At 47.7% G+C, this 27365-nt stretch overlaps 1 protein-coding gene and 1 long non-coding RNA gene across 2 annotated transcripts; one reads left to right on the top strand and one right to left on the bottom strand.

Annotated features, from left to right (window-relative positions):
* WNT8B (Wnt family member 8B) lies at positions 1–27365 on the bottom strand. The gene is made up of 7 exons (XM_079975399.1): positions 27082–27365; positions 18700–18733; positions 14196–14334; positions 6763–6888; positions 4831–4973; positions 2186–3711; positions 1–1879 (listed from the first exon to the last, which is right to left on the bottom strand). Exons 1-6 carry the CDS (start codon positions 27147–27149, stop codon positions 3151–3153), a joined length of 1071 nt encoding a protein of 356 aa, XP_079831525.1. The 5' UTR covers positions 27150–27365; the 3' UTR covers positions 1–1879; positions 2186–3150.
* On the top strand, positions 18968–21338 carry LOC307216212. The gene is made up of 3 exons (XR_013839001.1): positions 18968–19089; positions 19925–20006; positions 20799–21338. It is a non-coding gene; the product is annotated as an uncharacterized lncRNA (long non-coding RNA).

Here is a 27365-nt window from a genome sequence, read left to right as displayed (position 1 = left end):
AATTCAGAGCTACACTTTTGCTATCTTCAGTCTAGCACCAGTTGTAGTATAAACACTATTAACTGGGAAACACTGGCCTGCGAGTGCTCCAATTGGAGAACCGCCTTTACCAAAGGTGTCATGGGCTTTGAAGACACTCGAACTCAGGACGCAAGGGAGAAACGTGCTAGGAGGAAGACACGCTTGGCAAATCCACACCGTGATCAGCTCCCGCCCAGAAACCAATGTCCCCACTGTGGAAGGACGTGCGGATCCAGAATTGGCCTCCAGAGTCATTTATGGACTCACTGTTAAAACTGTGTTCATGGAAGACATCTTACTTGGCTATGAGTGATTGCCAAAGAAGAAGAAGAAGTCGTGAAATATCTTATCGCCACATTGTAATGGATAGGTTTGAGGGAAGCCTTGGAGGGAGGGAGCTGTCAGGTCTTTTTTGTAAATGGGGCTGGGTGAGTCTAGCTGGGGTCTAGCCCCATACAATTTGGCACCATACAAGGGGGATCTACACTGGGCTCTGCTTTCCCTGTGGATCCTGCTGCCCGAGGCAGTCTCCCCATCTTGTCCTATGGGTGGGCCGGCCCTGGCTGAGGAGCCTGCAGACAGCAAGCAAAGGAATTTTTAGAATAGCCTTTCCCAAGCTAGTGCTCTTCAGATGTTTTGGAGTACAACTCCCATCATTCATGACCATAGGCTATGCTGACTAGGTGTGATGGGAGTTGTAGTACAGAATATATGGAGGGTACTAGTTTGGGGAAAGTTGGGTGCTAATGGAATAGCTTTACTGCTTTTCAGTAGATTTTTTTTAAGCACTAGACGAACAATGCAGCATGCACAGGGAGCATGTGTGCATAGGATCTGAGAACATAAAAGTTCGCAAAAAGGCATGTTCTCTTTGTCTGTTTCAGTGTCATTGTCATAAATGAAGCCACTATCAAAGTGAAATTTGGCTCCCACTACAGCTGCAAAAAGCTACAACGCACTATTGGGAGAAGAACAGCATTTTCCAAGTACAAAAGCCTTGATCACTTGAGTGCCGTGAAAATGTGATATCCTCACCCCAGAAGAACTATACTGGGAGAGGATGTCTTGACCTTACAATTGACTGAGCAATGAATGTAAAATTATCGTGCCAAAAAACATAACAGAACAAACTCTCATTACCTGGTAAGGCCATGAGATTATGATTTTTTTTTTCTGATTCTAAGGAACAGTATGTCCATATTTTTTTTATTCTTTTCGGCACATTATAGCAAATTTATGAGTTATGGAAATGCATTTCCATTAGGGAGCACTCAAAACAGAAGCTGTATCCTTCCTTTTTCACCCATGTTTGTCTCTCCTTTCACCTTCCACTTCAGAACTGCATTCTTTTCCAACTGCAGCTAGTTCCTGGTTCCTATTCCCTCCCTGAATGTGCAACGTAGTCTGCCACTCATATTTCCTGTTCCTCCTGGCCCTTCAAGGTTCGTTTCAGCGTTCAGGGATCCCTACGAGTGCCCTTTTCCTGAGGAGCCTCTCAACACAATTGGCTTCCCTGAAATAAAACTCTTTTTAACTCACTTCACTCCTCCTTGATCCAGCTGTCACAATAAAAGGGCTAATCAGGTTCTGCAACAGAAGTCAGAGAGAGAGAAAGACCTCTACTTTTTTATTTTAAAAAAGTGGGTGGGTGGGTAGCTGTGCTTTTCTCAAACCTGTAGACAGAAGCATGGTCCTGATCCCAGGCATGTACTGGAATGTGGAGTTCAAAGCTAATAGCAAAGGACACAGAGGAAAGCTATCCTTGAAGACAGCAGATAGAGCAACGTGGCTCAAACACACTTGGATTTCCCTGCCTATGTAAGCAAGCTCTGCAGATGTGGAGTTGCTACCTTGCAATCTTGGATACAGTGGTGCCTCGCAAGACGAAAATAATCCGTTCCACGAGTCTCTTCGTCTAGCGGTTTTTTCGTCTTGCGAAGCATCCCTATTAGCGGCTTAGCAGCTATTAGCGGCTTAGCGGCTTAGCGGCTTAGAAAAAGGGGGGAAAGGGGGGGAAGGGAAAAAACTCGCAAGACTCACAAGACGTTTTCGTCTTGCAAAGCAAGCCCATAGGGAAATTCGTCTTGCGAAGCGCCTCGAAAAACGGAAAACCCTTTCGTCTAGCGGGTTTTTCGTCTTGCGAGGCATTCGTCTTGCGGGGCACCACTGTAAAAAAAAAAAAGTCCTAGATTGGGTGGATGTTTAGTAGCTTCTGTTAAGGGTAGGATGGCCTCTGAGGTCGCACCAAAGGACCATGTGTTTCCTTACTTGGAAAAGAAACCCAATTCTTGGTCCAACAACAAATCCGCTCCAGTGGTATGCGGTCGGTGGACTAAGCTAGTCCCCTAAATGTTCCCGGTAAATCAGAGTATTATAGTATTATAGCCTGCTGCCTCCTTCCCAAAGCCCAGGAAGCCTTTGCTTGGCTCAGTGAGGGATATCTGATGCTCCGACGGGTCCAAGAGACATTCCCTCACCTTCCCAAAGCCCACCCAGCTTTGGGAAGGAGGCAGCAGGTTTCAGCATCCTGGCAGAGGCCTAACACCTCCTTTGCAAAGTCCAGGAAGCTTCTGCCCAGCTTAGGGAGGGAGGCATGATGCTCACATGCGGGACATAATGTATGTGCAATCTCTCTCTCTCTCTCACACACACACACCCTAACACCCTCACAAACTGTTGCCTCTGGCCCTAACTGCTCCCCTATGAAAAATTTCACCACACACGACAACTGTCTGCAGGGGCGCCTGGAAACTTCATCTTTGCTGGAATGCCTGTGAGCTCCCTCCCGTTGGGCTTCCCCAGCTACAGTGGTACCTTGGTTCTCGAACTTAATCCATTCCAGGAGTCTGTTCGACTCCCGAAACCATTCAAAAACCAAGGCGCAGCTTCCGATTGGTTGCAGGAGCTTCCCGCACCCGAGCGGAAGCCGCGCTGGACATTCAGCTTCCGGAAAACGTTCGCAAACCGGAACACTTCTTTCTGGGTTTGCGGCGTTTGGGAGCCGATTCGTTCGACGGCTAAGCCTTTCGGCAACCAAGGTACCACTGTACCGGGTCGTTGGTTCTAACTTAAATACTATCCAGAAGTGAAGAAAAATCTGAGGGGGAGGAGGTTGGCAGGGGGCTGGTATTAGGGCTGCTTCCTCTTGAGCTTGCGGGAGGCCGTGCTGCCCCCACCACGTTCCCGCTTCTCCTTGCGCACGCAGTAATATTTGGTGACGCGCTTGCGGCACTGCTCGCACCGGACGGCGCAGCACCAGTGGAACTTGCAGTTGCAGCTGGACACCATCTCGGCTCGCCGCTCCTCCACGGCCAGCCCACAGTCCCCACACAGACGCTGACAGCTGCGCTTCTCCCACTTGCTCAAAGCCTTGCCCCTCTTCAGGCACTCCCGGCCCTCCGTCCCCAGCAAGCCCAGAGTCTTGTTCTCCAGGCAGTAGTCAGGGGAGTCCTCCAGGTGGACCAGCTCCTTCTTAGAGATGGAGCTGAAGGTTTCGGCAATTGCCCCCCGGCTGGCGGCACTGTTGCCTGCCCCTTGGAGCAAGTCGACCTTCAGGCCTTTGTGGTATTTCTCCTTCAGGTAGGTTCCTACTTCTCGAAACTCGGGCAGCTGCAGCCAGCAGGTCTGCGTGGTGCAGCTGCCGGATACTCCGTGGCATTTGCAGGTCCTCTTCATGGTCCCTTTCACTGCCTAGAGAGGAAGGAAAAGACAAGAGGGAATGCCATGCAAGAAGGCCAGGTGAACCGGAAGCCACTCCCAGGGCCGGATTTCGGTTTCTGAGGCCCTAAGCCACTGAAGGTAATGGGGCCCTTTATATGCCCTTTGTCAACAACGAATTGTCACTGTTTTTTTGTGTTGAATATATGCTATATGGTCATTTCTGGACCTAATAGTTATCTCAAGCCATTTGCACTTAACAAAATATGTATTTTATCAAAGCAATTGCTTTTTATCTTATATTTTGGAAATGTACATCCACTTTTTTCCTTTAAATTTTTTTGGGGCCCCTAAGATAGTGGGGCCCTAAGCTATAGCTTATTTAGCTTATACGTAAATCCGGCACTGGCCACTCCCCACCCCCCTGCCCAAGTTCAGTAAAAAGGTAAGGTAAAGGACCCCTGGACGGTTAAGTTCAGTCAAAGGCAACTGTGGGTTTGCGGCGCCCATCTTGCTTTCAGGCCAAGGGAGCCGGCATTTGTCCACAGACAGCTTTCTGGGTCATGTGGCCAGCATGACTAAACCACTTCTGGCGCAACAGGACACTGTGACGGAACCCAGAGCGCATGGAAACGCTGTTTACCTTCCCACCACAGCGGTACCTATTTATCTACTTGCACTGGCGTACTTTTGAACTGCTAGGTTGGCAGGAGCTGGGACAGAGCAACAGGAGCTCACTCCGTCGCATGGATCCAAACCGCCAACCTTCCGATTGGCAAGCCCAAGAGACTCAGTGGTTTAGGCCACAGCGCCACCTGTGTCCTGTGAGTTCAGTATCTAGAACTAGAAGACTTTTGACTGAAGTGGATCATAATTTTCTACCTGAAAGGGTACTTTGCAACTGTTTTGGAAAACTGTTCCATCAGTGGTCAGAGTCTTCCTTCCAATTTCGACAGAAATTTATGAATGGCAAACCTGCTGACATTAAATTCTGGAGCCTTCAGGAAATTTGCCAAAGTGTTTCTCTGTATCAAGCCATCCATCTAAATTGGCTGCGCCAGAGGAGGCTACCTCATCAGGAAGGAGGCTAAAGGATACCCATCTCCTGCTTCAACCTTTTTCATTTGCCATAGGTGGAAAATGTGTTGTTACCTTTCTGCCTGCCTCATTGTTATGCAGGTTCATCGCTGCTCTGGCGTCCTGCCCTGTCTCAAGTGCGTCCACAAACTGCTTTGAAATGGCCTCCCCAAAGCCCACGTTGTCGCTGCAGCCTCCCCACAGCCACCCTTGTCCTCCTGTTGGAGAGAGAGAGAGAGAGAGAGAGAGATGTCATCAGATATATGGAGTCAAGAGGCAGGTGAGCTTCTCTCAGTCCTTTCATCCTCATGGTGAGTGTTACAGCTGCAGCCAGAAAAGAGCTGGATTCTCAATAACGAGATTTATTTTAGGGGCAATAACAAATTCTGCAATCCCCAGAGCGGTTTAACAATCAAACCCTTTTTGCAGGGAACTCTAGGAATTGTATCTTTCCAAGGGGAATTAGGGAACGCCTCGCAAACTCTCAGCACCCTTAACAAACCACAGTTCCTGGGATTCTTTGGAAAAAGCCACGACTGTTTCAAGCTGGCTGAGTGAGTGCATTGAATTGCACAAGGAGGTTGAACTAGATCACCTCCAAGGTCCTCCGCCCATCTCTAGGATTCTATGAAAATACACCATTTCTTGCAGAATACTGAAGCTACAGTCATAGAATCATAGAATAGAATCATAGAGTTGGAAGAGACCACAAGGGCCATCGAGTCCAACCCCCTGCCAAGCAGGAAACACCATCAGAGCACTCCTGACATATGGTTGTCAAGCCTCTGCTTAAAGACCTCCAAAGAAGGAGACTCCACCACACTCCTTGGCAGCAAATTCCACTGTCGAACAGCTCTTACTGTCAGGAAGTTCTTCCTAATGTTTAGGTGGAATCTTCTTTCTTGTAGTTTGGAGCCATTGCTCCGTGTCCGCTTCTCTGGAGCAGCAGAAAACAACCTTTCTCCCTCCTCTATGTGACATCCTTTTATATATTTGAACATGGCTATCATATCACCCCTTAACCTCCTCTTCTCCAGGCTAAACATGCCCAGCTCCCTTAGCCGTTCCTCATAAGGCATCGTTTCCAGGCCTTTGACCATTTTGGTTGCCCTCCTCTGGACACGTTCCAGTTTGTCAGTGTCCTTCTTGAACTGTGGTGCCCAGAACTGGACACAGTACTCCAGGTGAGGTCTGACCAGAGCAGAATACAGTGGCACTATTACTTCCCTTGATCTAGATGCTATGCTCCTATTGATGCAGCCCAGAATTGCATTGGCTTTTTTAGCTGCCGCGTCACACTGTTGGCTCATGTCAAGTTTGTGGTCAACCAAGACTCCTAGATTCTTTTCACATGTACTGCTCTCAAGCCAGGTGTCACCCATCTTGTATTTGTGCCTCTCATTTTTTTTTGCCCAAGTGCAATACTTTACATTTCTCCCAGTTAAAATTCATCTTGTTTGTTTTGGCCCAGTTCTCTAATCTGTCAAGGTCGTTTTGAAGTGTGATCCTGTCCTCTGGGGTGTTTGCCCACTTCTCTGGAGCAGCAGTCCTATGTAACTGCCACAGCACTGATAGGGGAGAATCAATTCTGCACAGTTTTCTAGCTCAGTTGGTTAGAGCATGGTGCTGATAACAGCAAGGTCACAGGTCTGATCCCCATGTGGGAAAGCTATCTATAAATTATAGGACTCTCAGGGACCCTTCCAACTATGATCTATGATTCTAATAAAGTGAGGACGTAGAGAAGGGCAAGAAATGTTATGTTTGGATTGGCAGTTTTGCTTCTCTTGCAATAAGAATGGTCACAAGAGTAGGGTGGCCATACATCCGGATTTTTCCAGACACGACTTGGATTTCAAAGGCAGAAGTGATGGGGGGGGGGGCGGGTCCAAAAGGCAGCACTTTGTCCTGGATCTTAGGCAAGTCAGTCGAAAAAGCTTCACAACTTTTGGGATGTCCTGGTTTTTTACTTTTTGAAATATGGCAACCCTACACAAGAGTCCTTACCAAGTTGCCCGTTGCGTGAATCATCGCATCCACAATTGTCAAAGTCGCCCAGGCTGCAATTGCGTGTCAGTGTGTACATGACTCCAGCGGAGCTGATCGCATGGACAAAGGCTGTTTCTCGGTTTGCTGTCAAACAAAGACACAGGAAAAAGGAAACTAAAGGAGGTGCAAGACAGTACAGCAGCAGCTCCTGGGATTTGGAGCATCCATGATCAGAAAGGCTGAATGGAAACATGGAATTGTAAAAGGGTAAAAGATCATTGGGAAATGATCCATAATGAATTGAAAAAAATAACAACAACAACAACAACAACAACAACAACAACAACAATAATAATATAAACTGAACAGCAACCTTCTGTTTAGAAATGGCGAAGAACAACTTAGGGCTCTTCATCCAGCAGAAACGAAAGGTAGACAACATTCTACTAAATAACATGAACTGATGCTATTATTGATTTTTTGGGGGGACCAGTCTGCTAAGAACTGCCTAGATTAAAAACAGGAGAGTTAACTCCTACTAATGTCAAAGACAGCCATGGGAGGGAGTGGACTTATAGATCTCTCCTCTGCCATCCTGCCCCTAACACGAAGGCTGAAATCTTTTGCCTCTGATAGCAGAAAGAACAGTCACCTAAACTACTCAGGATCACTGATGTGCCATGTAGTGATGTGACTGCTTTTCCCACTGCATTGTAAGTGTGGGTTAAATGCAAATAAATATCTAGTTGCTTCAGGGTTGTACAAATAATTGGCGGGGAAGGGTCTGGCTCCTTCTTTCCTTGCCAGGAGCAGGTACCGAGCAACGGGAGCTCACCCCATTGCGGGGATTCGAACCGCCGACCTTCTGATCAGCAAGTCCTAGGCTCTGTGGTTTAACCCACAGCGCCACCCACGTCCCTTGAAGCCATGTAGATTGCACTCAAAAAACCAAACCTGTTAGAGAAAACAATACACAGAGCGTATTGTCTGGCTTTTGGTTCTCTACATTTCTCTTGAATGGCAGTGCCACTGATGGGTCACAGCTGGAGGTACAGATGTGCAAAGATAAGCATAGCAGCCAGATTTGGTAACCAGAGTGCTTTTCTTCTGTTATGTACTGGGTTGAATAGGATCCAAACTGCAGCAGTCTGATTGGCCCTAGAACAATAGGATCCAAAAGGCAGCAGCCTGATTGGTCCTAGAACAATAGGATTCAGAATGCAGCAGTCTGATTGGTCCTAGAACAATGCAGCAGTATGATTGGTTGGCAGGAACTACCCAATCATGCTCCAGATAGAAGTGAATCCACAACCTGATTGGCTTACAGTAGAATTCCGGAATTAGCCAATCATGTGCAGCCCATTGTGTAAATAATGTATATAAAGCAGATACCTTGAGGGGACTTTCTTTCATTCCTCCTCACCACTATGAGCTGAATAAAGAGCATGAAATCACTTTGCGACTCTGAGTATATTTCACTGGCGACGAGGATGGGATCCCGCTGAGCTGACTGCCACACATAGCACCGCAGCACCGCCACCTGCCGCATCGCTGCCTCGCACCGTGTATCCAGGCTTCAGCTCCGGGACACAAGGAACTCAGAATGGCAACCAACAGCAGCTTTTCGCCGTTCAACCCAGCATCTGGAGACTGGGAAGCATACGCCTCCCGTTTCACCTTCCTCCTAGAAGCCAAAGGGGTCACCGATGAAGAAGACGCCAAGAAGAGGGCAATATTCTTCAGCGTCTGCGGAGAGGAGACGTTTGAAATCGCCCGGGCTCTCCTTGCGCCTGAAGACGTCGCTACTGTTCCATACAAAACAATAATGGAACAGCTGAAGGGGCACTTTTCGCCGCAGCCCTCAGTGGTGGCTCGTCGAAATGCCTTCTACGCAAAGCGGCAAGCCCCTGGGGAAACCATAACTGGGTTTGTGACCTCTCTCCGCCAAGCCGCCCGGTTCTGCAACTTCTCAGAACTGGAGAACATGCTTCGTGACCGCCTCGTCGGTGGCCTGAGGGATGAGAAGCTGCAACGACGCCTCTACGCTAAGAAGGACCTAACGTTCCAGGTCGCTCTGGAGGAGGCCCTGGCAACGGAAGCTGCCGAGAGGTCGACGCAAGAGGCACGGCCGAGCCAGCCATCCCAACCGAGGGTCCACCATGAAGACCTCACCGACGACTCAGGATCCAACAGGGAGGAGGTGCACCGAGTACAGCAGCGCACTCAAGCAGCCCACATACCACAGCTGCCTCGACGAGAAGGAGGGAACTGCGCAAGCTGCGGAGAAAGTCACGAGAGGAGGACCTGCCGTTTCCGCAACGCAGAGTGCAGGCAGTGCAGAAAATCGGGACACATCGCCCGGGTGTGTCGGGCTCGGCTCACCCGACGCCAGGCATCAGATGACCAATCCAAGAGCCCCAGGTCCCAGGGCCCAATGCACCAAGGCAACTCGACTGAGCTCACGGACTTCCAGGTATACCAGTTGCCCCACCCCAACGTAGAGAAAATTTATGTTGACGTACAGATAGAGGGGGCCCCATGCCGCATGGAGCTTGACACGGGTTCAACTCTATCCATAATCTCGGCAAGGACCTTAAGGAAACTCTGTCCTACTGGGGGTCCCAAACTCAGGCCGGCCCCATTCACCCTCCGGGACTTCCAGAAACGTAAGGTCCCCACAATGGGGGTGGGGACCTTCAGGGTGCAATACCGAGGGCGGACGCGGCAACTGGAATTGCTGGTGGTCAAGGGCCCCTACATTAGCTTACTGGGATTGGCATGGTTTGGACCACTGGGGCTAGCCGTCACCGGGGTGAACCACACTAGCTTACAAGTGGACGTGGACGCCATATGCAAGGAATTTCCGGGGGTTTTTGATGGGAAATTGGGACAGTATACGGGCCCCCCCATTGCTCTACAGCTTGACCCCACAGTACGACCGGTCAGGCTCAAGGCCCGCCGGGTCCCGTTCGCCCTGAAACCCCGTATAGACGAGGAATTGGACCGGCTTGTGGAGCAAGGAGTGCTGGAGCCGGTGCCTAATGCCCCCTGGGAAACCCCAATTGTCACACCCGTCAAGCCTAATGGTTCGGTCCGCATCTGCGCAGACTACAAATGTACCATAAACAAGGCCCTTACGGCCCATGCATACCCAGTGCCAGTGGTCAGCCATGTTCTTGCCACCCTGGCTGGGTCGAAAATTTTTGGCAAGCTGGATTTGGCCCAAGCATATCAACAGCTGCCAGTAGATGAGGCCACAGCAGAGGCACAGACGATTGTGACGCACAGAGGAGCATTCAGGGTAAAGCGGCTGCAATTCGGTATCAGCGTGGCACCAGGCATATTCCAGAATCTAATGGACTCTCTACTTAAAGGGATTCCTGGCGTCACCCCCTTCTTCGATGATGTGTTGATTGCCGGGCCCACACCAGAGGAGTTTGAGGACCGCCTCCGCACTGTTCTGCACCGTTTCCAGACGGCGGGTCTCAAGGTGAAGCGGGAAAAATGTCTACTAGGAGTGCCTCAGGTGGACTTTCTGGGATTTATGGTGGACGCAGAAGGGGTCCACCCGACTGGGGACAAGGTACGGGCCATTTGTGATGCCCCAGCACCCAAGAACAAGACTGAACTTCAGGCCTTCTTGGGACTATTGAACTTTTACCATTCCTTCCTTCCCCACAAGGCGGCGGTAGCGGAGCCCCTACACAGACTCCTGGACAAGCGGGCCCCTTGGGTGTGGGGCCAGCGCCAGGAGGCCGCATTCCAGGCAGTCAAGGACTTGCTTGTCTCAAACTCGGTCTTGGCACACTTCGACGAGAGGCTGCCGGTGGTGCTAGCATGCGACGCCTCGCCCTATGGAATTGGCGCTGTCCTGGGACACCAACTCCCGGATGGAAGAGAGGTACCAGTGGCATACTTTTCCCAGACACTCAACGCAACCGAGCGGAACTACTCGCAAATCGACAAGGAGGGTCTGGCAATTGTGAAGGGAGTAAAAAAATTCCATGATTTCTTGTACGGGCGGCCCTTCACCGTGGTGACTGACCACAAGCCGTTGCTTGGCTTGTTTGCCCCTGAAAAGCAGACCCCCCAAGTGCTGTCTCCTCGTGTCCTCAGGTGGTCAATTTTCCTTGCCAGCTACCAGTATGCACTGATTCACCGTCCGGGGAAGGCGATGGGCCATGCGGACGCCCTCAGCAGGCTACCACTACCGGAAACAGGCCCCGACCCAGCACCTGCACAAGAGGTTATGAGCCTGGAGCTGCTTCCTGACCGCCCCATTCAGGCACAAGAAGTTGCACACCATTCCAAGAAAGATAGGGTCATCTCCCGGGTCCTGGACTGGGTGTGGAGGGGATGGCCCAGCAGCAGCCCCGGGCCAGAATTCGCCGGCTACACAACCCGCAAACATGAACTGTCGGCCCACAAGGGGTGCCTGTTATGGGGAAGCAGGGTCGTTGTTCCCCAGCCCCTCCGCAAAAGGGTCCTCACAGCCCTACACGAGACACACCCAGGGGTAGTAAGAATGAAGGCCCTTGCCAGGAGTTATGTGTGGTGGCCAGGGATCGATGGAGAGATAGAGGCCTGGGTCAAACACTGCCAGGCCTGCCAAGAATCCCGCCCAGATCCCCCAAGGGCCCCAGTCCAGTCCTGGGAGTCCGCCCGAGCACCATGGTCACGCCTGCATGTGGACTTCGCTGGCCCCTTTCAGGGGAAAACATTCTTCATAGTGGTGGACTCCTACACCAAATGGCTGGAAGTCGCACTGGTACCGTCCACTTCTACGTCCGCAGCCATCCGGGTACTACGCAGGCTGTTTGCAACCCACGGGCTCCCTGACACTCTTGTCTCAGACAACGGGACTGCATTTACGTCAGGAGAATTCCAAACCTTCACAACGCAGAACGCCATCCGCCACATCCGTTCGGCGCCATTCCACCCTGCCACCAACGGCCAAGCAGAACGCATGGTGCGGACCACCAAGGACACCCTTCGCCGTATGACACAAGGGGATTGGGAGTACCGCCTTGCCACATTCCTTCTAGCACAGCACAGCACCCCCAGCTCAACGACTGGCCGGAGCCCCGCTGAACTACTAATGGGTCGGCGCCTTGCAATCAGATTGGACCGCCTTCACCCCGATAGAGCTCAGGATGAGGCAGTGGTGGGGGAAGGCAAGAACCCCCGGACCTTCGAGGCTCAGGACCCAGTGTACGCAAAGAATTTTGGGGCAGGCCCAGCATGGGTACCCGCCACAGTCACCAGGGTCACTGGCCCCGTGTCGTATGAGGTGCTAACGGATGGGGGGCAATGCTGGCGCCGCCACTGCGACCAGATACGGCGACGATTCCCAGGAGAAAACCAGGAAGAGGAAAGGGCAGAGGAATCCCAAGGAAACAGAGGGGCAGTGAGGCCCATAGAGCACGAGGGGCCAGCAGGAGAGGCAGAATCATTAAATACAGAGAGGACCTGCGAGGCCAAAAGGACACTGGAACCAGAACCACGACTGAGTGAGCCGGTTGCGGCAGACCAAACAGCCCCATCACAGCCAGCATCCTTGGAACACGAGCCAGAACCTGAACCCCGGACCAGGGAACACCCCAGGCCGCAACGCACACGTAGGCCGCCGGCGTACCTCGAGGACTATGAATGCGACCTCCCGGGCAGGACTGGAACTTAGAGGGGAGGGGTGTTATGTACTGGGTTGAATAGGATCCAAACTGCAGCAGTCTGATTGGCCCTAGAACAATAGGATCCAAAAGGCAGCAGCCTGATTGGTCCTAGAACAATAGGATTCAGAATGCAGCAGTCTGATTGGTCCTAGAACAATGCAGCAGTATGATTGGTTGGCAGGAACTACCCAATCATGCTCCAGATAGAAGTGAATCCACAACCTGATTGGCTTACAGTAGAATTCCGGAATTAGCCAATCATGTGCAGCCCATTGTGTAAATAATGTATATAAAGCAGATACCTTGAGGGGACTTTCTTTCATTCCTCCTCACCACTATGAGCTGAATAAAGAGCATGAAATCACTTTGCGACTCTGAGTATATTTCATCTTCTTAAAAAAAAACAACGTTTAGGGGTACTCTCATTTTGACTCAAGAAAATCACCATTTTATAGTTCAAATTGAGGGAAATGAATACAGTAAATGGACAAAAGTACAAAGAATATGCATTACTCATATTGAAAGACTGACACTCAATGAGGCCAAACTTTCATCAATAAAACACCACACGTCCACATTCCACACAGCTTCACACATTAAACCATGGGTAGACAAACTAAGGCCCGGGGGCCAGATCTGGCCCAATCGCCTTCCAAATCAGGCCCACGGACGGTCCGGGAATCAGCATGTTTGTACATGAGTAGAACATGTCCTTTTATTTAAAATGCATCTCTGGGTTACTTGTGGGGCATAAGAATTCGTTCATTTTTTCCCCTTCAAAATATAGTCCGGCCCGCACAAGGTCTGAGGGACAGTGGACTGGCCCCCTGCTGAAAAAGTTTGCTGACCCCTGATGCTCGCTTCCATATGCGACTCAGGAAACACCGGGAAAGGAAATGAAGGTGGTAACAAGAATCAGAGGTGGTAACAACGAAACCGGCCAATCACCATGCTATTCAACCGAACTGACAATTCACCGTGCTAGAGAAGAAACTATTTTTTTAAATAAAAAAATTGTTTCTTCTCCATTAGATTCACAAAATGTTAAGGGGTATTGCGTACCCCCAGGAAGAAAAGCACTGCGTAACCATATTTGGCTAAAGCAGCAGTCGGCCTTAGCTTTTTCTCCTCGGCTCCCCTGTTGTGTAATAGATAGATTAATTGCCAGGGAACTAGATTATGTGGGTGATGGTTGTGAGATGATAAAAGCTTCTTCCTTGGGTGACTGCGTCTTTAAAAGGGCACATAAACTCTGGAAAATTGGCAGTTAAAAGCATCCTTAAATCCCCTTAACAGCTCCTATGGGGCCGTTCCTATCTTTAGACTAAGCAAGGCAGCTTCCTGGGTGCCATGAACTGGCAGCAAATTGTTAGTTGGTGGCGCTGTGGGTTAAACCGCAGAGCCTAGGACTTGTCGATCAGAAGGTTGGCGGTTTGAATCGCCGCAACGGGGTGAGCTCCCGTTGCTCGGTCCCTGCTCCTGCCAACCTAGCAGTTCGAAAGCTCGTCTAAAGTGCAAGTAGATAAATAGGTACCGCTCCTGCGGGAAGGTAAATGGCATTTCCGTGCGCTGCTCTGGTTCGCCAGAAGTGGCTTAGTCATGCTGGCCACATGCCCCGGAAGCTGTACGCCGGCTCCCTCGGCCAATAAAGCGAGATGAGCACTGCAACCCCAGAGTCGGTCATGACTCGACCTAATGGTCAGGGGTCCCTTTACCTTTTACCCTTCAGGCAGGCAATGTCTCAGGAAGGCCCGGCCAACCCTCCTGACATTTTCTTACCACTACGCAGTCCTCCGTGGCTGGAGAGTTGCAAAGCTCTCTCTGGGCAGTTCCAGCGATCCCAAGCAAACTGGAACTTGCATTCCTCAATCCCACTCTGTGCGCCGGCCGCAACACTGCTGGAATAGATGAGGTATGCCTGCAGGGAGAAAAGGGCAAGGGCAAAAGAGGAGCTTCCACAAGGGGACATGCAGAGATTGCCATGGCTTCAAAACCTCCCTCTAAGAGTTCAATCCTTGCCTGACAAAGGAAACCCTATTTGTATCCTCTGCAGCAAAATGGGACTTAGCATCATTGTTTCCTGGAAGGCCCAGGAAGTGAGTGGCTATGTGCTCAAGTCCAGGAGACTTGTCTGACTGTGTCCAGGGTTCGAGTCGACAGAGATAAGATTGTGCAGTGAATTTGGTGACACCTTCCATATTTAACATGCAACCAGTAAGCAACGAATTCGAAAAACAATTCCATTAGAAGCTGAAAAGGCGAAACAGTGCATGATCTGAATATAAAGTACTAAAATGAGAAAGTGCAGCTTCCTAAACCACTCATTCCAGGGCTCTCGGAATGTCTCGCCTGCTACTCCTCCTTTAGATTACCAAGAGGATTTTCTTCCTTTGAACTAGGTCTTGAGTGCCTTCTTTTTTCCTTGCACTGAAAAAAAGGAAGTTGAATTTTCAGGGCTGTGCTGAAAATTTATCCCAGTTTTTCTCCATCCCAGTGATCCTCGGATGAAAGGCGCTGGAGAAATTTAATTATTAATAACAAAATAATAATCGCAGAGGAGAGCGTTGGGGTGTGTGTGTGTGAAATTCCTGTGGTTGGGAGGGAGATAAGTTGTGGGGTTTTTTTTAAGATCAGGCAGTGCGGTCAGTTTAGGGAGGCTGGAGAGATGTTTAAACATTGGCCAACTCATGACACTGAGGTAAGCTCAAAACCCCACGGCCGCCCAAATTTCAAGCCAGGAAATGCTCAAGTGCCCTCAGAATGAGGCAGAGAAATTAAAGTCTCAATTACAGGAGAGGAAAACGTACAAGAAATTGGAGAGTCATGGATGCTTTAGCTGAGATTTGTACATTGCAGGGCGTTGGAACAGAGGACCCCTGGGGTCTTTTCCAACTCTACAATTCTATGATTCTAAGATTTTATGGTGTACTAGTTCTGGCACAGAAGGTTGCTTTGCCTGACCTGGAAACAAAAGTAAAAAAGCAGCAGGACAGAGAGGGAAAGGGCTTATTGAGCCAATGCACATCAGACCCTACTGGTCCTTCCTCAGGAATTTCAGATAACAGGAATTCGAAATCTGGATGTGCTACCTGTTCTATCTCCTCTGGGTAAGAGACAGAAGGGCCAGCACATACCCTCCAACATTTCTCCGATGAAAATAGGGACGTCCTAAAGAAAAGTGGGACGTTCCAGGATCAAATCAGAAACTGGGATGGCTTCTGTAAATCCAGGACCGTCCCTGGAAAACAGGGTCTCTGGCAGCACATTGGGACTTTGAATTACTGTTCTCTCAATTTCCCTGAAGAAGGACCAGTAGAATATGGAACCCTTTGGATCAGGATCAATACCACACCACCACCACCACCGTTTACCACATAGGTGTTTTGTTTGTTTGTTTTGTGTTTTAGTTAGTTTGCTCCTGTTTTCTTTTTGCAGGTTCCCTGACCTGGTCTATGTGCTGGGCTTTCTCTGACCTGGTCTATGCGCTAACTGCATGGCTGAGCCAGACCCCACCTTGTTGAGAACTGCAGAGCCTCTCGTTTGTGTCGTTTGCTAATTTCCCACTTGGATCATGCTTTCTCCCAGCTTCTTAATCCACCTCCCAGCCCAACCCCCAAACAGCCAACCTGTCAAGTACAGCCAGACTTTTATCTAGACTCTTCAGATGTGTGGCCCCCTCCCCAACTCCCCACCCCCTCTCCCTTCCTTCCTTTTACTTCAGGGGGCCAAGTTCAATATGGTGTTTTCCTCTATGAAACAGCATCGGTGGAGGAAGCCCTATTCAAAGTCTTCAAGGCAGGCAGCTGTGTTTGTTTTTGCTGCAACAGATGGACCGGCAGAGCAACTTCAATGGGGCTTACTCCTAAGTAAGTGTGCATAGGATTACAGCCAAAGGGCCCCTTCAAATATCCTTCTTATTATACGCCCAGGATTTTTTGTGCTCAAGATGCTACAGGAATGGTCACGTGCAATCCACTTTTAACACTGTTTGCATCTGCAAACATTTTTTGGGGGGAGTCACACTGCTTCGCTTCCAAATCAGGGCATATTGCATAAGAAATCTGGTGACTTTTATGCTACAAATGTTCTAGTTTCTTTACAGTGGTACCACCTGTTGCACAGGGGATCCATTATGGAGCTCTGGACGGATCCCGAGGTGTGCTTATCTGGAGGTGCCGCTTCTGCGCATGCGTGTGGTGTGGTTTGGCGCATCTGTGCATGCGTGCGGCATGTAGAGCTCTTCTGCGCAAGGATACGTAACCAGAGGTGAACGTAAGCAGAGATACCACTGTATTTTGTTTTGTTTTTGTTCCGCTATTGCCCCTCCAGAGAGGAATAATGTGGAAGCATTGTGGAAGCACCGCAGAACAAACAAAAGCAGAATAAATTTACCGCCAATGCACTGTTGCAGAATACACAGGTGGGGAGAGCCCAATTTTGTGGTGTTCGTTCAGAGCCCCCGGTCGTTTTACTGACTTTTGACCTGTACACCACTGCTTTATTCTTCCGCTGCCACCAACCACGTTTCTTCTGAGTCTCAGTCAGGTTATAAAGTCAACAACGAAGATTGAAGTTTATTGAAGAACAAACAAGTTTTAAATATGTTCAGAACGGTTTCTCAAATGTGCGCCCTTAACTAGATGTGGTACTATCTCACACAGTCACAATCTTCTCTCTCAGTTCTATCCCTGTCTCTCACTCTAACTGCCACAACCACTATGTTCGACTTTAACTGCCTCTGTCTGACCCTCATTCCTCTATCTGAAAGATTAAGCAGGGTTTTGTAGCAAAATGCTAGCGCTCGGAACATCACCCAGAAGATCGCAACTAGAGAGATCGTTGTCTTGAGATGTCACTTCCTGGTTTGCCTGGAGAAGCCTTTTTCAACAGAGCTCAGCAACAGAAGTATTGAGGAAGTGTCGGGTATTGAAATTTTGTGCCCCTGACCATTTTGCCCCCAGGGAAACTGCCCCAATGGATCCACCCATGCTAGGCCACTACAACTCAAGAAGCTTATGAGGCTTTTAGCTCAAGGAACCAGTCTAGTATTTGCTAGGTTGCATTTATATGTTGACCTGTTCCATTTTATACTTGACATCTCTGGGCTCGATCAGGTGATGCTTCCGCACGCCCCACAATACGGCTGTTGTTGGCATTTGTCTGTCTCGAGAGAGAATGGAGTGCGCCTTCGGGGTAAACCACTGTGTTGGCAACACGGAAGTGAACTTCCCAGGGAACAAGAGTGTCTGGAGGTCCTGGGCTGCTCCCCCTCCCTCCCAAGACCCCCCACCCTCAGCCTCACTGAGGGTGAGGTCCAAAGGAAAGCAGAGCAATGCGTTCTCTGGATAGCAATTCCACAGCATGGAAATTAGCATTAAGGTAAAGGTAGAGGGACCCCTGATCATTAGGTCCAGTCGTGACCAACTCTGGGGTTGTGGCGCTCATCTCACTTTACTGGCCGAGGGAGCTGGCGTACAGCTTCCGGGTCATGTGGCCAGCATGACTAAGCCGCTTCTGGCGAACCAGAGCAGCGCACGGAAACACCGTTTACCTTCCTGCCGGAGTGGTACCTATTTATCTACTTGCACTTTGATGTCTTTCGAACTGCTAGGTTGGCAGGAGCAGGGACCGAGCAACGGGAGCTCACCCCGTCACGGGGATTTGAACTGCCGACCTTCTGATCGGCAAGTCCTAGGCTCTGTGGTTTAACCCACAGCGCCACCCGCGTCCCTAATACACGAAAGGTGCAAGAATAGGGACCAGTACAAAAATAACAAAAACCAGCCAGGAAACTGGTAACCCTAACACCAGGGCTTTTTTCAACATCTTTCAGGTGGGTGCCATTGCCATTATAAGAGAACAAGGGAAGCATTCATGGTGAGTTCCGGCACGTCTTTTTCTAGAAAAATAGCACTGCTTAGCACTATGCGTAAGGTTCAAGTCATCAGCTACTATGGTGTAGAAGAGTTGAATCTGGACTTTAGCAACTTGGATTCAAATCTCTGAAACCTGCCCAGCCATAAACCTCTTTGGATTGCCTTGGGCAGGGATGTTGGGAAGAAAGAATTGGGGGACGGGGAATACTGCCCTGAGCTCTTTAGAAAAAGAGAAAAACTGCTTCTTTCCTTGCTTTTTGTGCTTAAGATTCAGCACTCAAGAGACAGAGAGTGCAGGGAGCCCCTGCCCAAACCTTAGCAAACCTGGGAGGCTGGAAACAGGCCTGATTTTCAGCAGATCTTGGCTTGTTGGAATTAGAGACACAGATCAAAGGAAACGCACTTACCTTGGGACCAGTCATCAGGAAATTATTCACTGACCTGGAAGGGAGGAAAAGGGATCATCAATGGAGAGAAGGAGAGGGAATGCCTGGAATTCCCCTGTGCCACCCCTGCCCAGCCTTTGGAGGGTCGTCCCACTTACTGAACCAAGCGCATATGCCCATTGTTGCCCAGTAGGCACTGCTGAAGGTTCGTTGGGGCTGCGAGCCTCTCCCTGTCATGATTCATTGCCTAAAGATAGTTGAAGGATGGTCAAGTATTTGCACTTGGGTTGAAAAAACAGGATGGAATTGTGGTTGGCAGTAGGCTTGTGGCTGCAAAGGTATTGTACGAAATGGAGGAAACCACACATGGCCAGAGGGAAAACGCTTGCCAAAGTCTGAGGACCGATTCAGGTATTAGAAATGTATTTAACAACATGGTGTGAGACCACAGGTATTAGATATTTCTTGATATGACACCTTAAGTATGATTTTATATAGATTTGATTTGTATTCTCTCCCCCCCCCCCAGCCTTGCAACTATTAGGCGTATCTTTCTATTTTGTACTTTGTATACGAAAGATGGAAAGATGATGGTGGTGATGATTTGATTTATAACTTGCCTATCTGGCTGGGTTTTCCCAGCCACTCTGGGCAGCTTTCAACACATATAAAAACATTTAAAAAATCAAACATTAAAAACTTCCCAATCCAGGGCTCCCTTCAGATGTCTTCTAAAACATGGAAATCTTTGGTAAAAGGCGAAAGATTTATACGATCTCAAGGGAAACCAGAGAACTTTTCACAGAACTGAAATTAGAAAGCCCCTATGACAAATGAAAATGACATTTGCTGCCTGAACACTTGAAAACTAAGTGAGAAACTAAACACGTAAGAAATCAGATGGTGGCCCAGATTTACAATTTAGTAGAGATAACAAAATAGAATATAAAATTGTCTGAAAATGTTGAAAATGCAATTTTTCCTGTTGAAATGTGGTATCAAAAACTGAGCTTTTCAAGTGAAATTTGAGCTGTTCCACCTATGTAGAAAGATTTACCAAAACTTAAGAGATGATAGTATCATTGTACCCCAGCAAGACCTCCTTTTCAAGCCTTCCTTGACTGCATAGGAGAAAGGGAAACAGCCCCCCCAAGAGTCACTGTGGATGGGACAAGAAGGAACAGAAATGTATATCTGGAAAATGTCTGCCCCAGAAGATCTGGGCAATTATTGCAGTTGCATTTAGCTTAATAGGTGCGTCTGTTGATATGGAAACAGACCTTCACCCAGCGCAGATACGGGCAAGGCAGTGCTACCCCTAAATGTAAGTTTATAATGAATTTATAAAGCTTTGTATCTCTCCACCATAAAACTGAAATAAACTTCAAGTGGGACATGCAAAGAATAGACCGCAAGAACCAACTGTGAAAACCAAGAAGAATGCTTTTATCCCCCAAGTGATTCTCCACCTCCAATCTCTCAGGCTTCCTTGTTGATTTTCATCACCCTCCCATAATGGCCCCGTTCAGATGACCATATCTCAGCCTAATAAATTGAGGTATCCATTTTCCATGTTGTGTAGCACACACCTTTGCCCCTCCCTACACAATATGAGCAATCAAATCAGGAAGCCTCTAAAACTTCCCATTTTCGTCCAAACTGAACAACCGGTTCCCAGTTTAGGAACCAAGCCAGGATATTAAAACCACAATTGGTTTGAGCTCCTGGCTTGATCTGAAACCGGGACCAGTTTGCCAGTTTGGACAAAAGGTGAAACGATGCTTTTTGATTTGACTGCTTGTGCCGTGCAGGAAAGAGCAAAGGTTGCTGCATTCAAGTTCCATCCTTTATCAGGAAAGACTACGATGGAAATATTTCTATTAAAGCACCTTCACATTCGTTTTTGTAGCAAACCTTTGAAGCAATCACTTCTTAGCAGACCGGCTTTATCTCCCTTCAAAGGCAAGGGCAGTCGTCAAGGAAAGAGAAAAGACAGAGCACACAAATTCAGGTTTACCGGCCAGCACACAAGGGGACAGATTAATCGCTGGCGCAAAATAAGCACCTATGTGTGGAGATGTTCCCTTTAACAATAGAAGTTGTGGTTATTTCTTTTTTAGAGCCAGTTTCAATTTACCACTTGCCACGGAGTGAGCCGGACAGCCACAGACTCCCAATTGGGCGAACTAAGCAGACTCTAAGCTAAAGAAGCAGGCCACCCTGATCCTCTTCTTCAAGACGATGGGATTACCGGTAAATACCCGAATGGCCTTGAAGCTAGGATATGAAATAGAGCCGTCAAATTTTTAAAAGTTGTTTTAGTTTTTTTACTGCTTAAACCCTGCTTTTCATCCATTTATTGTTTAACTAACTGTTTAACTGAATGTGTATCTTCTTCTCTGGCCTGATCCAGCAAGCCAATTATTATGTTGCAATGACTTTTTAGTGATAACAGACAGTCAAAACATTATTTTCATTGGCCCTGAATCTTTTGAATTTTATTTCTGCTTGGCTGAGTTGCAGATCTTCTGGATTATACTCAGAGGAGAACTCTATCAGATTTTGGGGGGGAAACAATAGCCGAGGAAATATTACTGGACTTCAGGAATACTTGCCGCTGGCAGAGCCACAGCATATTAAATTTTAATTTGCAATCTAAAGAGGATGGTATGTGCATATTAATAAATCACTTTTTAAGGGCCAAGGTGTCGTCTGAAAGTAAAACCTCTAAAAGCAATGTGGGTTGCTTCCAAAAATTACCACTTCATTTCTTGAGCCAATTATTATTGCTATTAGTTGTAGTATTGTGGCATATTGTTAGCTTGCTCTTCAGCACAGTATGTCCCAGGTCAAGCACAATCCATGGGTTAGAATACACAAATTACATATAAAGCAACAAAACCAATCAAAATGAGAAATCATCATATTAAGAAGAGCAACAGGAAATGCGCCATGAAGACTACAGAATGGGCTACTCTCTCTCCTTTAGTAATTACTCCAATATCCTACAAATGCGCATCCTATTTATGGATATATGCATAGCCATGAGTGAAGGGGTCATTTAAACAATCTGTTGCCTTACAATCTCATGAAACACAACTTTCCAGTTGCGCAAGCTGGGCGTACAACTTGTTCTCATGACACACACAAAAAAACCCACCGTCACAGAAATCACTTCTGGCGCGATTGGGTGCTTAGAAAACATTATTCAAGAAGCATCCTAATTTTCCTTCAACCTTATTCTCAGTGCTCCTGTAGAATTTGCTGATTTCCTTGTAAAATGTAAAGGAGCCCTGGACGGTTAAGTCCAGTCAAAAGCGACTATGGGGGTGCAGCACTCATCTCGCTTTCAGGCCGAGGGAGCCGGCGTTTGTCCACAGACAGCTTTCTGGGTCATATAGCCAGCAGGACTAAAATGCTATTGGTGCAAAAGGACACTGTGACGGAAACCAGAGCGCATGGAAATGCCGTTTGCCTTCTTGCCACAGTGGTACCTATTTATCTACTTGCACTGGCGTGCTTTCAAACTGCTAGACTGGCAGGAGCTGGGACAAAGCAACAGGATCTCACCCCATCATGGGATTTTGAACCGCTGACCTTCTGATCAGCAAGCCAAAGAGGCTCAGTGGTTTAGACCACAGCACCACCCACATCCTTGTTCCCATATATCAATGGGAAAGGTACGGAAAAGCTCGTTCTTTCCCCGAAACGGACTGAGATTTTAACTGATGAATCATCTCTTCAGTGAAAGCTTATATAGCAGACCAGCATTTGCCTATTGATGTCTTGGTAGACCTGAGATAAAGAGGCATAGAGCCATAGATACCTCACGGATGAAGAGAATACCATCCCAACAAACCTTGCAGATGAATATTTCCCAATTATATCTATCGCTAGCATTAGGGCTCTTTTCAGCCAGAACTCATTGGATGTCAGTTCTAGCAACTTTCAGATAGGCACCATTGCCATTCTAAGAGAACAAGAGAGGTGTTCATGGTAAGTTCCATTACCTCTTTTTCTATAAAAAATAGTACTGGCTAGCAGATATTCTGCATTGTTGGTTTTCATCCTAGTAATAAGAGTCGCAGGCAGCTGAAGCTAAAATCAGGGTCAATGCATATGATTATGATTATATTTTCACCTCACCCATCTGACTGCCCCAGCCACTCGGGGCAGCTTCCAACATATATAAAAACATAATAAAACATTAAACATTAAAAAAAATCTTCCCTATACAGAGCTGCCTTCAGGTGTCTTCTAAAGGTTGTATAGTTACTTATAGTTACTTATCTCCTTGGCTGTCTTCTGGCAGTTACCTCCCTGCGAGAAGTGAGGTTACAGGGAACCAGGCAGAGGGCCTTCTCGGTAGTGGCGCCTGCCCTGTGAAACGCCCTCCCATCAAGGAAATAAACAGCTATCTGACTTTTAGAAGACATCTGAAGGCAGTCCTGTTTAGGGAAGTTTTTAATGTTTGATGTTTTATTGCGTTTTTAATATTCTGTTGGCAGCCGCCCAGAGTGGCTGGGGAAACCCAGCCAGATGGGCAGGGTGTAAATAATAAATTATTATTACACCTCCATACCCTCCAACATTTCTCCAATCAAAATAGGGGTGCCCTAAGGAAAAGTGGGACATTCCTGGATCAAATCAGAAACCGGGATGGCTTCTGTAAATCTGGGACTGTCTCTGGAAAATAGGGACACTTGAAGGGTCTGCGTTGCGACGATTTACTACAAATCACCCAGAAGTTTCTGATCTAAATTATGTCCATATCTGGCCAAGCAGATGGAGACCATCAATGGAGCATCACTTAGTTGGGTTTCCATAGACTAGACTCTCATGGTGAGCAGATTTGGTGGCTTTGATAAGGGCAGGACTCCCTCACGACACCTTAAGAAGGGTGGCTAGGAGCTGTCAGGATCAGGTGTTCCGCAGATTATCTGCACTAATTTGTGTCACCCTGAAATTGTTGGGTTATGTCCAGGGGTCAGCCAACCTTTTCAGTCATGGGCCAGTCCACTGTCCCTCACACCTTGTGGGGGGCCGGACTATATTTTTGGGGGGAAATGAATGAATTCCTATGCCCCACAAATAACCCAGAGATGCATTTTAAATAAAAGCACACATTCTACTCATGTAAAAACACCAGGAAGGCCCCACATTTAACCCAGAGATGCATTTTAAATAAAAGGTCACATTTTACTCATGTAAAAACACGCTGATTCCCAGACCATCTGCGGGCCAGACTGAGAAGGCGATTGGGCCGGATCCAGCCCCCAGGCCTTAGGTTGCCGACCCCTGGGATTAGGGCAGATAAGAAGATAATTGCCCACAGAGACTCGGGAAGTAAGGAGGAGAGTTGGTACTTGGGTGATTTTGTATGATTGTTTGAATTTGTATTCATTGTTTCGTTTATGAATAGCTTCCTTAGGAAGCATCTTGAGGCAATTTCCCAATACCGGGGGGGACGACCCCAACCCATATACAAAACGAGTACGTATATAAAAACAGTGATTACCATTCCATGTATAAAGCAACTTCAGATGAACTGCATGCCTTCCAACATTTCTCCGATGAAAATAGGGATGTCTTATTCCATATTAATAATAGTTTTATTATTTTTACCCCATCCATCTGACTGGGTTCCCTCAGCCACTCCAGACAGCTTTCAACACCCTCCCACCCCCCCAAAAAAATTAGAAAATTTCCCTATATAGGGCTGCCTTGAGAGGTCTTCTGAAAATTGTAAAGTTATTTATATCCTTGGCTTGGGGGATCGGGTCGCATAACTCCAAACCCTCCAACATTTCTCCGATGAAAATAAAGACATCCTAAGGTAAAGCGGGACATTTCAGGATCAAATCAGAAACTGGGGCAGCTTTTGTAAATCCGGGACTGTCCCTGGAATATAGGGACACTTGGAGGGTTTGGAATTGCACCTGATGGTGTTTAATTGCGGGTTCTATTATCAAGATTAATAAAACGGTGGCCCTTATTTGCACTAGTGTGTTGATTCTGTTCTGAGCCTGGAGCCAGAAGCATTTTAACTAATAAACAGCTCAGTAGCTGTGGAGTTTGGAGGCAACAAATGAACCTGGCGGTCGAGTGCTATAGCACAGTTTGCTCTGTAATGCTGGATGCTGAAGTTTGGCACTAGGCAAGTAGCAAGAGGTTCATCAAGTCCTGAACCTAATCTGAGTGATGGTCCATACACAGGGATATTCCTCCCTATGGTGTACATGACAGAGTCCAGAGAGGGGAGAACGGAGGTTTGGGAATGTGCATCTCGTATTCCCACGTTTCAATCCTCCGTCTAGCAAACTTTAAGCAGCTGGAGCTGTACCTCCTTCTCATCTCAAGACACTTTGGAAGGACGATTAAATTTAGACAGAAGAAAGCACTTTCCCTTCCCTTTGGGAAAGTTTTAAAGTGGTTAGGGCCCTTAAAATATATATACCAGCCTCACCACGCACAAATCCTGACCCTGGTCCCTGCATCCTTCCAGAATAACATAAGTTATTAAGATTTTGATCTCTCTCTTTCTTACTCTCTCTCACTCACAAACATTTCCACCACTACCTCACCCGCTGGACTGTGGTTCTTGGGAGCTATTTAACGTTTATTTTTTAAATTAATGCTCCACCACTGCCAATCTGGAATGCAGATGCACAGAAACAATTGCTTTAATTGTGGGTGGCCCCATTTTGCCGCCAGACCTGTCGACACAGGACCACCGGGTATGATGTTAGAAGGGAGAAGCGGGGAGCCACGAGGAAAAATTGTAGATTATCCTCAACCCCTTAAGAGGAATGCTCTTGTTGAAGGCTCTTAGACCTCTCTAAGGCTTTCCTTTCTCCTGGCAGAAGTTTTTAACCTTAGGATACACACACACAACACTGCTCCCCAACCCTATTTCCCATTCCACTGAGACATCTTTGGCTTAACCATGAGAGGGTTTCAAACATTTCAACAAGCCTGAACGACTTGTTCATGTGCTTGATTCTTTTGCACTTCTGCTGTTAACATCCCAAAAGCAAATCGTATTGGTGGGGGTGGAATATAAACTCAAGATTTCGATACAACTTCCTCCTGTTCCCCCGCACTAGAATCTCTCCTCTGAACATTAAAGAGTCACTACTGCAAAAGTCTAACCCTCTCTGGGTTTTAGTTAGGGCTCCCTAGCCAATTTCTCCAGATTTAATTATCCCTCTGTTAGTCCTTATTAAGAGCAATGGGGAATGATACGAGAAATCTATTCCCCATCCAGCACAACTTGGTTATTTTTACACTCGCAGCATACTGGAATCCCAGTTGAGTTAGACTCTCTGAAAAGATGCCGCAAGCAGCACTGAACTTGGTTAAACTTAGCCCCAGATTTCAACAGGGTGCAAAAATTTAGCTTGCTGGTAGCATGGCAAGCACAGAGTCTATCAAGCACAGAATCCTCTCAGACAACTTTGTTCCACTGAGACAAGAGGATGCCAAGCAAGATCAGGTGATTGGAGGAATTCCTGTTGTCGGAATTAATTCTGCCTGATGGTAAATTCCATGTAACCTAAAGATGTGCCTGAACTTAAACAAATTAACAGAGACGCAGTAAAAGATAATGCATTGCCTATTATCTCACGAACGCTGGGTATTTGCTTCTGTGATATCCTTTCCAAATTTCTTTTTTAAAAGCAGACAATTTCAAAGGCATTCACTAAAGTTTCATGAGTCTCACCAGTACAAAACATTTCAGGCTGAACAACGAAAAACATAGACTACGCAGCAGAACGGTCCAATTGAATTGATTGCTAGTTTATCTGAGAACGGTTGACTTTTTTTGACTGCTGCAGGGAGCCAATTGGAATATCTTAACGAGTTGTGATGTTAAAAAAACGAGGCCGAATGTTCCCTTTTGACACTTTCTTCTTCTTTAAAACCCTTGCTATTCCCTCATTACTGAACTGTCAAGCCGAAAGCTGTGATTTCAACCAGCTAAATCAATGCAACCATAATCTTGGAGGCAGCAGCTGAATTGCTGGTTAGGAACATAAAGGAGACACAGAATGCAAGGAAAGGATAGAGCAAAGCTTCGTAGCTTGGGAACCTTCAGACAGAGGAACCCCTGCTCTTCTGCGATAAGTTCATCTTGCAAATTGGATGCGATACCTTGCAAAGTGGCTTCTCTGAGATTCCCAATGATCTCTCCAAGCAGTCCTCTGGGGGGGTCTGTAGGATGTGCCTCCGGGTGAGGTCAGGTTCCACAAGCCTAAAACACCCTTTAGCGACCCGAGGGAAATAGGAAAGGGGTGGTGGTTGCTCAGAGAGCAAGGTGAGGGTGCCTTTGATCCTGCACGGCAGCGTCCCATGGGCCTGTCTTGCTACATCATCGCAAAGGAAGGAACTCTCGTTACTCACCAAGGATAGCTGAAGTGGAAGAAGGAAACGAGGAACAAGGTGCCTGGATAGGAGCCCATCCAAAACATAATCCAGTCCCCTCAAAAATAAATAAACAAATAAATGAATGAATGAAAGGCGAGAAAAGAAGATCTTAAAATATTAGGATGGTAATTTGAGGAGGGGGAGGGGGGGGAAGAAGAGCAAAATGAGCTTCTAGCCTCTGCTCCTAAAGGGTGCAGAGAAGTTAAAAGACCCCGAATCCAAACTGCGCTGTAGGACAATCGGTCCTGAAGTGCAAGCTA

The sequence above is a fragment of the Podarcis cretensis genome (assembly GCF_951804945.1).
Source record: "Podarcis cretensis genome assembly, chromosome: 5".
Lineage (NCBI taxonomy): Eukaryota > Metazoa > Chordata > Lepidosauria > Squamata > Lacertidae > Podarcis > Podarcis cretensis.
Note: the sequence above shows the minus strand (reverse complement) of the source record. Positions and strands in the feature narration are given on the sequence as shown.

Bases quoted from the DNA above. Each gene is read 5' to 3' on its own strand.
- WNT8B (XM_079975399.1), bottom strand. From the start codon at position 27,149: ATGTTTTGGATGGGCTCCTATCCAGGCACCTTGTTCCTCGTTTCCTTC. The intron at 18,734-27,081 runs GTGAGTAACGAG...CCTCCCTTCCAG, and splicing joins TTCCACTTCAGCTATCCTTG to GTCAGTGAATAATTTCCTGA. The intron at 6,889-14,195 runs GTAAGAAAATGT...TTTGTTTGACAG, and splicing joins CCACGGAGGACTGCGTAGTG to CAAACCGAGAAACAGCCTTT.